Source organism: Antechinus flavipes, chromosome 2, assembly GCF_016432865.1.
Source record: "Antechinus flavipes isolate AdamAnt ecotype Samford, QLD, Australia chromosome 2, AdamAnt_v2, whole genome shotgun sequence".
Classification (NCBI taxonomy): Eukaryota; Metazoa; Chordata; class Mammalia; order Dasyuromorphia; family Dasyuridae; genus Antechinus; species Antechinus flavipes.
In genome coordinates this window covers 251,647,648-251,660,255 of record NC_067399.1, presented here as the reverse complement: position 1 = coordinate 251,660,255, position 12,608 = coordinate 251,647,648, and the positions used below count along the sequence as shown (strand labels likewise).

The 12,608-nt window shown below is 39.2% G+C and overlaps 1 protein-coding gene across 1 annotated transcript in view; it reads right to left on the bottom strand.

Moving 5' to 3' along the window:
- The window catches only part of CDH4 (cadherin 4), a 1,241,109-nt gene that overhangs the window by 23,961 nt on the left and 1,204,540 nt on the right, over positions 1-12,608 (bottom strand). Inside the window, exons 10-11 of the mRNA XM_051976684.1 lie at positions 9,037-9,290; positions 4,068-4,210 (exon numbers count right to left, since the gene is read on the bottom strand). Of these exons, the coding sequence (XP_051832644.1) occupies positions 4,068-4,210; positions 9,037-9,290 (397 nt within the window). The remainder of the gene's footprint in view (positions 1-4,067; positions 4,211-9,036; positions 9,291-12,608) is intronic.

Here is a 12,608-nt window from a genome sequence, read left to right as displayed (position 1 = left end):
TGCTATCCATTGTACCACCTAGCTACAATTGATTATTAAAATCACACACAGTTTTATTGATGCATTGATTTGTTTTTATATCACAGGTATGTCTAAATATACATCTTTCCTCACTTAGAATTGAGATCCCTTTTATAATAAAGAAAAATGGTTAAATGGACCACAATATAGTGTCTGAACCTGATGATGGACATAACAATTTGACTTTGTAATCCTTCAATTCTCTATTGAAAGGACAGAGGTATTTTCATTATTTGTTCTCTGGGACTACTATAAAAAGTGATCTTTTCATCTTCACTGTTGTCACCATCATATTCACAACAACTACATAATGGACTACTTCTCTATTTATTTTTCTATCTTTTCTCTCTTGTAATTGGTACTTCTTGGGCAGCCAGATGGATCCGTGTCTAGGCTTCAAAGCTCCTTTCTTCATGAATCCTACTTTGGTCTCCCTCAATTGCGTGGTTTTTTTCTTCCCTGAATTTTGGCATGGGTATCCTATCAGGAAGAGTCAGATCAGGTACTCTGACTCATCATCTAATCTTTTGACAGAAACTCCCTCTCCATCACTCCTTCACCCCACCAGCAATTACTCCAAGGCTTGATAAAGGACTTCTTTGTAGGCTAGTTCTTGGGCTGTCATATCACGAGTAAAATATTGCACTGATTTCTAGTTTTTATGTAGGATCCACATTATTTTCAGGGCATCTAAGTTATATGGTTGATATATGTTAGACTTGAAGTCAGAAAGATCTGAATTCAAATCCTATCTTATACCTTAGGCAAGTCATTTTGCCACAGTTTCTTCATCTGTAAAAATGAAGATAATAGCATCTACCTCCCAAGGTGCTATGAAAATTAAATAATAAGTGCTTTTCAAACCTAAAGTACTCTACAAATCTTTGTTGTTCTTCCCCCTTTTCCTTCTTTTCTTCCTTTTCTTTTTTTCTTCCTGAAATCCCTTCCTCTTCCTGATTTCATTATACTCACAGTGTGGTTGCAATAATAAATGTGAAGTTAGAGATCCTGAGTTTAAATTTTGGTTCTGTTAGTCCACCCTTTCTACTAGTCCTTGATGAAAGAGCCAAGACTGGAATCCCAGGTCTCATGAATATTAGATCAGGATCTAATATTCTTTTTTGCCTTGATAGAACCTAGGAAGGTAGAATAAGCATTATTGGCTCCTTTGGATACATATATGAGCATACTGACATTTTCAGAGGTCAAATAATTTATCCAGGGTCACACATATTATTAGTGGAAGAATCAGAGAGTAGCTCCCTGATCTTGTGACTTCTATCTAGTCTAACGCCTTTTTTCTCTGCTGGATCGATATAGATTAGAAATCCCTGATTTGAGGAATCTATTCTTGGTCCTGCTGCTACCTCAAGAAGTGACCCTGTGGACCTAGTCAAAGATCTCCCTCAGGCCACCTGCTAAGTACAGATGAAAATATTGTCCAAACTCATAACCCTGAAAATGTATCCTTAGCTCAATCCTAGGAGATGAGGAAGCCTCATATGATACTTTTAATCCCAAAGCAGATATGTTATAGGTAACTGTCAACTAGACAGAGAATTGATATCCTTTATTGGCTTGCTCTCTTCCACGTGGATGGAGGGATGGATGTAGGAGTCACTCAGACCTTACAGAAACCTCCAAAGCCAGAAAACCTAGGGCATCTAGACTGTGTCTATGCCCTCGAGGGCAGGCATTTTTATTGCTTCTCCATCCCACATTATCGATGGGGAAATTGGGACTCAGGGTTGATGAGACCAGCTCAAATGACTTTTTATTCACTATAGAGCCCAATTCTTCTACAAGACTCCAAGCCATCTACCTGACTGATTCCTGAGGACTCAGTTGCCCACCTGATGGGATGGGAAGTAGGCATGGGTCCCACACTACCAAAGGTGAGCACAAAAGAGGGGAGGGCAGCATTATTCTAATCCTGGTCTTGGCTTCAGATGGAGGCACCTGACCTTGCATTAACAGCTGCCTGTTCTTGTTGAAGCAGACCATGTGTAAAAAATATATCCGAGGGGATGTCTCTTTAATCTTTCACAAAACACATCAAAACAAATTTAAGGAAACGCAGCCTTGTTCTTGCCTTTGAAAAGCTGCTTTGATAAGTAGATGATGACACAGCACATAAGCAGGGAGACATGCAAAGGGATTCTATTAACCTAGATAAAACTTTAGCCATTACCCTGAGCACTCAGGAAGGAATTTTAAATGAGATGTTTTTTCATGTGCATTTTTATGGCTGCACTATTATAGTGACAATTCATTTTTCAGAAATCTTCATGCAATTTCAATTCTGGGAGCTGCAGAGGGACCAGAGAGAAGGTTACCAGCTCCTTTATCTTTGCAGTACAAATATCAGGGCAGCGCCTTTGACCCACAAAACATTCAGGGAATAGAGCAGTCACTGTGGCCTCCTATGGGATTTAAAAGGCTAAGACTGAGGAGAAGACTAGAGGAAACATTAACCTGGGATTTTATTTTCACACATGTACATTTTTCCCAAAAGTAACAACTATGAGCTTGTTTTTTTGTCCTTCTTTCTAAGACTCCCACCTGTCGAACCTTCTTCTAGGAAAACAGGATCAGGACAAAGATCCATCAGAGGCCATTTTGTTTAGTTTGAGCTGCAATCTCTGCTAGAATATTCCCTGACAAGTGGTCAGTCAGTCTTCAGGGAAACTCACGATCTCTTACAGAAACCCATGGTGATTTTGCATTATTCTAATCCTCATGGGGTAGCAGTAAATTGTCTGCAACATTCACTTCTTGCTCCTAGTGGTGGTAGAATGCAAGGGATTTTAGAAATCCTCTCTTTTAGGCCCTTTATTTGCAAGAGGAAGAAACTAAAGGCCCAGAAAGGGAAAGTGTCTAAAGTCACACAGTTAATCAGTGGTTGTGTTTGGCTAAACCCAAGTTTTCTGAAATACTTTTCTTATATTGTCCCTGTTTTCTAGCATAGTATTTTATACATGAGAATACATGTTTCTTGAACAAATAGCTATCCAATCTTTCCAGTCTTCTTACACTTTACTCACTCTACATATATTCTGTGACCTAGTAACACTGGCCCCCTTGGTATTCGCTGTATAAGATAGACCATTTAATCCTGACTGGGCATTTTCCACTGCCCACCTCCCAAACCTGGAATTCCCTCCCTCCACTTCTCTACTTCCTCACTTTCCTTGCTTTTCATTTCCCATTAAAATCCCTTTTGTTGTTATTCATCCTTCATTCTGGAAGAGGACCAATGACTCATGACAGGGGTATCATGACTTTTGAGTGTATTGGAATTAAGTGAGGCAGAGGTATACAGTGTTCAATCTCACTCTCTCCTCCAGTGCGTAGGAGCAAGACAAAAGTCAAGATGGCTGGCGATGGGGTGGGATGCAGTGGGAGATCTTGGTCTTCCTAAATCCTACCTTCTCCAGGAAGCCTTTCCTCAGACCTAGGATTCTTGTTAATTCTAGTGTCTTCCCTTTATTGATTATCTCCAATTGATCCAATAGTATAGAGCTTGTTTGTATACAGTTATCTGAATGTTAGATTGTGAGCTCTTTGAGTATAGGGACTCTCCTTTACCTTTCTTTGAATCTCCAACACTGTGCTCAGTGCCTGGCACATAGGGGACACTTGCTAAATGCTTCTTGACTGACTAAATGAACAAAAGGGCAGGGCAGACCCTGGCTCCTCTGCTTTGTTTCCTGTGACCTCCTACAAAGGCTGTGGTATCTCCCTTTTTTAGCTTTTCTACTTTCTTTTAAAGCTGTCAGAAACAAAGCACAGGCCCCACTGAGCAAACCTTCCAAATCAATCCTCTATTTGCCTCGGCTTCCCTTTAATAACACATTCTGAATCCTGTGCACATTTAATTTACTCCACCAATTTCCTGTCCCACTTTCACATTTCCCCCCTTTCTTTTGACCGTAAAACCTGGGGAAAGGATAAGTTATCCTGACAACTCTGTCAGGGCATCATTCCTGCTAATGCATCACATTAGGGTCTCACTGAAGCATGAACAATGCAGATCTGGGCCACACCATTGTCAGCCGCCAGGAACGTGGCCTCGTAGACATTATTCTTAATGTAGACAGACTCTCGATCAAGGACAGCCGCCGTGGTGATCTGACCATTCGTGGCATTAATGTTCAGCCAGTTTGCTGGATCGGACAGCTTGGAGTATCTATGGAGAAAAGGAATAAATAGAGACAAAGTTCTCTCTTGAAGGACCCTTGGTAGAATTTGAAATAAAGGATTTTTTTTCCTTCCTTTAAGTACTGCTGATCTTATTAGGGGAAAGATGGTAGCAATGAGAACTGGCACCTGAAATAGCCTTGATCCAAAGGCGGCTCATACTTGATATCCACTTGGGAAAATGTTACTAGCATTCCAGCATGCTTGGTGGAGCTGTTTGACATAGCAGACCCCTCGTTTTTCTCCCTGTAAATTACCTTATAGTCCTCCTGGCAAATGACTCTCTATTTACTGGGAGAAACCCAGCTTTTCTTTCTATTTATATAAAATTTAGAACTGAGTGAGGTATCTCCTCCAAACCCTACATTTCACAAATAAGAGAACTGAGGCTTAGAGAAGGTTTGAGCAAAGCTGAATCTTGATTATTTCCTTCATTTTGTCCTTGATAAGTTAATGGGCTCATCCGGAGTTGTGGGCATATTGCTTTGAAAAGTATTCTGATGTCTTTCTCCTTGGGAAGTTTTTCTATGTCTTTAAATACAATAAATATGTCTTTTGCATCCTCTATTTACTATCAGATAACCTAGTGGGTAATTATCATTTTACAAAATAGAATACTTGGTAAATTTCACACTTTTTACTCACCATCTCTCCTTACTGTACTCATTACTTCAGCTAAATAGTCAACTTGCCATTCCCCAAACATGGTATTGTATCATCTACCTCTCTGTCTCTGCACAGTTTATTCCTCCTTTCTAGCTTGCCACTTTGACCTCCTAGGGTTTCTAGTTTCTTTCAAGAGTCAGCTTACCTCCTACAGGAACTCCCTCTGGATCTCCTTAGGCCTCAGGGTTTTCTCCTGTATTTTTCCTACATCCCTCACAGCAGAAGTTCAAGTTCCTTTAGAACAGAGATTGTTTTTCACATCTCTGTCACCAGAGTGCCTCACTTAACAAATACTTATTGAATTGAATGGGAAATAGATCAAAGTCCATAGACTGAGAATTTTAAGTGACCCTAGAAATCACTGAGTCGGGCACAGAGATTAAATGACTCACCTACCTAGTAAATATTGGACAAGGGATATTAGAACCAAGCCTTCCTGATTCTAAATGACTGCAGCACTTTTTAAACAAGCAACAGCTTGTTTATGAGGATTTAATATATAAAAATCTCTTTAGAATGCACCTATTTTATAAAGCAGGGATCCCATTTACACACTCAGGATTGCATCCAGTCCTCAAGGCTTTTAAATCTGCCTCTCCTTGCAGGCTTCTTTGACTAGTTCCTCTCTCATCTTTTTGCTGTGTCAGCCACAGGGGGAAAAAAATCTCATTTTGCATTTCAGAAAGCTTGTGCTGAGGAAAAGCTCAGCTGAACTTAATAGCCTCAGTCTGCCATGGCAAAGTACTGTTCTCTGAGATAAACCCCAGGTAAACAACTTTATGCCTTTGTTTTCAAAATGTGCCACTTGATCCACTGGCAAAACAACAATTTTGCCATAAAATGTGTGGTCTGGGAACTTCGGCTGGAGTAGTTGAACAGCCCCTGGCTGAAGGTTGTTAGGGGAGGCACTTTCAGATTTGATGTCTAGACTGTACAAGCCTGAGGCTTCTCCAATCCTGCTGAGCTTCCTTGAATGGCTGAGTTGGCCATTCAGTGGAGGCAGCAAGGCAGTGCTTCTATGGGTTGTATTCTTTTATAAGGGATCTTGAACAGATCCCTTAGCTCAGATGCAATAAGGAAAGTCTGAGGAGGTGGGAAAGGAGAGGTAGTGGATTAAAGCATTTTGCAGGCTTTCAAAACTCCGGCCATGTCTTCAAAGTCTTTTTTGCACTTGTTCTAAATCCCATGACTAGAGCCTTTCTCCATTAGACAAATAGGGAGATAGACTCACTGTCCGTTTGCTCAGCTATGTCAAGGATTTAAGGATTTTATTCATGGAGTTATTCTCTCTGCTTATGCAGATAAAAAACCTTTGTGATTTACTAAGTAAATGGTCTTGGAAGTTTGGGGCCAAAAGCCACTTCTCTCTTTGGTCAACATGCTGATAAGCCTCATCATATTTAGTCGGGATGGTTCTTAGACAAAGCTTAGTCTAGTGCATATACTTCTTTGGAGTCAGGAAGGCTCGAATTCAAATCCTGACTGAAACACTAGTGTAATTGTAGATAGGTGGTTTGACCTTTTGTTCAAATAAAGGGATTGGACTACAGAACCTTGATAGTACAGAGAGGTTTTTGAGGTGTTGAACCATGAAGAAAATTGAATTCATGTCACATGGTCTTGATTTTTCTTTGTAAAGCAAAAGACAAGGCTCTCTGCTGAGAGCAAGAGTAGAGAAGTGATGGAGATTTGACGAGAGAAAAGAAGGTTTAGAATAGTTGGGGGAAGAAGGGATAGAGAGAGAGATGAAAGAATAAAGGGGAGAAAGAGACAAAAACAGAGATAGAAAGAGAGATGGAGAGATAGAGAGACAGAGACAGAGACAGCACCGAAGCTCACAAGATAGACAGAGGCAGAGATATAGAGACACATATACAAAGAGAGACTGAGACAAAGAGATACACAGAGAAACACACACACAAGAATAAGAGAGACAGACACACACACACACACACACACACACACTAAGACAGAAAGACACAGAAAGAGAATCAGGGATGAATAAGAATAAATGAGAGGGTCGCTGTGCAGCAGCAGCAAGGGCCTAGCAGAATTTGGATAACATACATTTGCAATGGACCTTTCTTCATTAGTGTTCTGCAACATATGTGTAGGAACAAAAAAGGGAGATGGTAGCAGAAAACCTAGGGCTGGGATTTGACATGAAAAGTGTGACAACAGGACAGGGGGACAAGAGATTCCCAGGGAGGGGGATGACATATGATTAAATTGGTTAGCCAGAGTGTTAAGACTAAAAAAAAGGAGGAAAGTGAAATCAGAGTGGGTATGATGGGCTGGTATAGAAGGGGACTGAGGCCAAAATAAGGATGAAGAATAGTTAAGAGAGGAGTGAGGTAGACATAGGATGTGAAATTAAAATCAGAGAAAGGAATCTAGGAATTTAATATTAGAGATGGATCATAGCTGACGGTAAGATCAAAGATTTGATCATTTCTAAGGCTTTGGGTAGAGGGGAAAATGTCATATTTGAGGGGCTTCAGTCTGTTCAGTGAAATATTTAAGTATAAGGGAAGAAGACTTAAGTACAGAAGATCTTGAGAAAGGAGGGAAATGGGCAATGCATTAATTCAGTCCAGTTTCAGGGGGACAATGAGCAGGGCCTAAAATGAAACAAAACATCAGGCCAAATGCCATTTGAGAAATTGTGGAGTACCATCAGTGATCTCAATGCTCATGTTACTGCAAAAGCAGCATTGATACCAATGGTTTTGATTAATGGGAAAACATTATCTAAGAAGACCCAAAGGATAATAGAAATTTGTATGGTGGATTTATCTAGGCTGAAGCAGATTATCAACAATAAGTTGAGCATATGAAATGCTATAAAAGACATTCCTGAGGATATATATGACAAGAAAAGGAAGTAGGCTGGTTGGTCATATAGCAAGAATGAGAGATAATAGATGAATAATTTGAGCCTGTACTGGTATTAACAAATATTTAAAAAAAAATTAGGAGCAGCTTTGTAGCATGCTGGTTAAATAGGACAACCATGGAGGATTTTGGAAGAACATACATAAGAACAATATAAAATGCAAAGGCAAGAATGTGTTGCCATATGTACCTGAAAACACTTAAGCTGATGAGATTGCATAGATGTATCTAATTAAACAAGAAGAAAGGCTTTTGAAACTCAAGGAGGAACTTTAATGAAGATTTTAGCAATTGAAATTGATATAGTACCTTCAGGAGATGGGAGGAAGTTCAAGTGTGAAAAGGACAAGAAATTTTCTTGCTAACCTTTCCCACCACAATCAGCGAATGAAAATATTGGTCGTTTTCTGTTTTGTCAACTTTGCCCATTCCACAAGCCAAGAATGGCTGAAGAATCCATCCATCATTGGGCAGCCCTTGTCTGACCACAATGTTTCTGTCCTTTTAAGCCCTATGATTCTGCAAGATTTAACCACCTATTATTGCACAGTCTTTTAAAATCAAATCAAGGTTGTACCTCATCTTTGGAATGAGAAAAGAAGAGCACCATTCCTCCTTATTGTAAAATTTTAGAGTGGGAATGAACATTTAATCATCTAATTAGATGACCTAACCTAATTAAGTCATCTAATCCAACCTCCTAAGGAAACCAAGGTCCCAAAGTGATGTGTTCTGGGTTACACAGAATTCTAGCTGATACTAGAACACATTTGGCTATTTCAAGTTTGACTCTTTCTTTCTGGCTTTGAATTGTACATCTTTACACAGCTGCAGATGGAAATAACAATAAAATTGGGCATATACTCTGAGGGTGTCTCCTCTAAGTTAGCAGATCAATCCCTCAGAGCCCAGGCAAGGTTGCCCAAGGATCAATGACTAGTCTGCTCCCTCCATCCAGGAAATAACCAGTAGCTTTTCTCTTAAGATACTCTTCCTCTTTTTGACCTAGGGCAGCGTGAGTCTGGTAAATGCAGAACTCTGTGTTAGCCACTTAGGACCCTTCTCTATGACTTTTCAACAGAGGAGAAAGAAGCTGTAGAAGCAAGTTTGGTTTTGATTTTTACAATGCATGAGATATTTGTGAGCTTCGGTGCTGGGCAGCCTTTCTCAAGGTATTTCTCAAGGACTAGCTTACCTAAGTAAAACTGAGACATTCCCTTTGGGTCAAAGATTGTCTTTCCTCCAGGGACCCACCTTACTGCCTGCTGCATGAACCTGTCAGGATCCACAGCCGAAAATGTGGTCAGCACTGTCCCCATGGGAACACCCTCCTCTAGGCGTATCAGCTTGTGATTAGAAGGGAAATATGGGGCCTCATTAATGTCCATAACTGAGATGGTCACTCCTGCTGTAGACTGGAAGGACATCTGGATCCCACTGGCCAAGGGTGCTTGATTGGATACCATCACAGTCAGCATGAAAGCTCTGTTCATCTCATAATCAACAGCCTAGAACAAGAGAAACAAGAACAGTAAGAGGATTCATGACCATAGGACGGCAGCGTCATTCTTGAGGTGTAGAAATTGTGAAAACTCTCCAAGTTCCAAACTGAGGACTGATGTAGAGCTACAATGATTCACTAGAGGTTGGAAGGAGGAAGGAAAAAGAAGGTCGTATCACCCACTGATGTTGTGTAATGTTATTACCCATTGTTTAAAATTGGACTGAGCTGCCTTAACATTATTTTCACATTTTTGTCTTACACCCATTAGAAACTTGCTGATCCTAGAATACACCATATCCCAAGGTCTCTGAAGTTATGAAATGCACTTTGTTCATCTTCCCCGCTTCTCCATGACACACTGGGTGAGGAGGAAGAATAGACATTTTTCTTTTCTTTGCCCTTCACTGCTAATTCCAGACCTTCCTCTGTTGCTATTACTTAATAACTTCTCCTCTTTATGACTCTTTTGTTTCTGTTTCACCTAAATCTATGTCATGGTAGTAATTTTCTATTGGATCTTAATGTATTTTCTCATCTTTCTCAAGGAGTTAAATAATTCTTGGTTTATAGTCAAAAAGCTGATACATAGGGAAAGTCAACTTTTGATCTCACTATTGTACAATGTTCTACCTCCAGGATCGACAGTTCTGTAATTCCTTTGCTTGACCACTGTTCTGATCTTTATATACCCTCTTATACACTCCCTATCTCTCCCTTTGCTTCAGTCTTCCTAAATCTTTCTCATCTCTATTCCCTCCAAGTATTTCACTTTCCTTGGCTTTCTTGGTTCTTGTTTTTCCTTCTTTTACAATCTTAATCCATAGTTAAACATAGTTAAGTATAATTCAATTACACCCTGTCTTCTACCCTTAAATCCTTTGTCCTCCTGTCCTATTGCTAATCATGCCTTGTGAAACTCCAACTCTGGGTTACTCCCATTAGTCACCATCTCTCCTCCTACTTGGATGATGCCAAATTCCTATGGAGAAAGTTATACCTCTCTGCAATATGAGAATACTACAAATGAGTATTATATTATTTTATTTGGATCTTACTACATACAGAATTTTTTTTATTCTTCCCCAATTGGCTCTTTATACTATACCATATCATACCATACTATTATACTATATTATATCGAACCTTTTTGTCTCTTTTCAAGCTTCTTATGTTATCCTCTTCTTTTCAGCAGAGGATTCTGTTTCTCTATTTTGCTGAGAAAATATAGCTCCCTTTACTTTCTTATTCTGTACCTTTAAATCCCCTAATACCATCACCAATTCTCTCTTCCTTTACCCCAGTCTCTGATGAAGAGAAGTTTCCTTGCCAAAATGAACCATTTGCCTATCCTCTTGATGCCATCCCCTCTGATCTCTTTCAAGATTTGGCCCTTTTTAGCCATTTCCTTCCTTTCTCCTCTTCAGATTCTTTCCACCTATTGACTTCATCCTTGCAACTTACAAACACACAGAAGTCTTTCCCATCCTTTTTACTTGATACCATGATTCTTTCAAGTTCTTGCCTTCTCTCTCTTTTGCCTTTCACAGTCAAATGCTGAGAAAAAATCATCTGGTCTAGTTGTCTATACTTTTTCCCTGCCTGCTCATTTCTCAAGCCTTGGAAATCTAGCTTCTTATCTCATCAATCAATTAAAAATGTTCTCTTTAAGATTAACAATGATCTTTTCATTGCTAAATCTGATAGTCTTTCCTTAGTTTTCAGTCTTCTTGACCTGTAGTATTGGACACTGATGATTGAGCTCTTTCTGTGATAATAACGGCCATTTACATGGCACATTAAAGCTTTTTTAGAACTTTCTATTTCTTAATTCATTCACTTCTGACAATAATCCTATGAGGCAAGCATTATCTATATTAGTAATCCCACTTTACAGATAAGGAAATTTAAACTCCACTCTTCAAACTTACTCCTCCAGAGTTGTCCATTTCTATTGAGGGTGCCATTATCCTTCTAGCCCACTCAGGTTCTCAACTCATAGTCATCCTTGACCCTTCCCTTTCCCTTAACACCACTGCCACTTGGTTATCAAATCTTGGCAATTTTGCCTCCATAATATTGCTTACATCCATGCTCTCTTCACTCAAAAGGTCACTGCCCAAAGTTAGGCCCTTATTGACCTTTATATACCCTATTCTTACAACCTTATAATTGGATTCCTTTTTTTTTTCTCTTCTCTTTCATTCAATCATCTCACAGCTGCCAAACAATCTTTCTGAATCACAAAGCTCATCATGTTACTCTCTGACTCAAGAATCTTCAGTGACTACAAGTTAAAATTTAAATTCCTTAGCTTGATGTTCAAAGTTATTTCAATTCTGGTCCTGATCTGTCCTTCCAGGATTATTTTGGAATATACCATTTCAATTATTCTACATTTCAACTGCAATCTAACCAGTTATTGCTCAAACTTGGAATTCCATTTCTTGTTTCTCTTTCTTCAAGACTATAGTATATACTCTTTTGACATTCTACACTTAGAATCACTAGCTTTCTTCAAAGTTCAGTTCATTTGCCATTTTCCGTGAACTTTCACTTATCTCTCAGTTGTTAATGCTTTTTCCTCCTCCCTGAAATTATCATGTAAGCCATACCTGTGTATATTTCATATTTCCCACAATAGAATATACACTCCTTGAAGATAAGTACCTTTTTTTTTTGTTTTGTTTTGTTTTGTCTTTGTATCCCTAGCACATAGCACAGTGTCTTAGTATATATTGTAGATACGACTTTACCAAATGTTCATTTGATTAGATTTGATTGTTTGATAGTTGTGGACTACCCATTCACTGTCTGGCTACTGGTGAAGGATATATCCTTATCAGTCATGGATTGTCTATGAGGGGCTTTGATTAGGTGTTTTCTAAAAGTTCTCTCTAACTCTGGGATTTGGTGATTCTTTGAATTGTTCCCATTGTCTATCAAGTCTGGTCAGCTTCAGTGAGTTAGGGCTGTTTCCTTAACTTTCTGACTCGGATTTAACTCATTTGATGGACCTTTAGCCTCTTCTGAAGGTATGGAGGAAGAGCTGAAATTTCCAGAGTGGTCTTGGGACCATTATGGAAAGCAACTGATTTGTCCAGAAGAGGAAGTCAGCCTTGAGGGAAATGATATGTAAACCTACATGTCCATCTAGAGTATCACATAATAGAAATCAATCACAATACCTTCTTTGCCTATTGTGATTTATCATTGATAAGCATTTTTTTTTTTGCAATTATTACTTCACTTAATCCTCAAAACAATTCTTGGAGAAATGAGTATGAGGAAAGCCACTTCCCTTTTTTGAACCTCCATTTCCCCA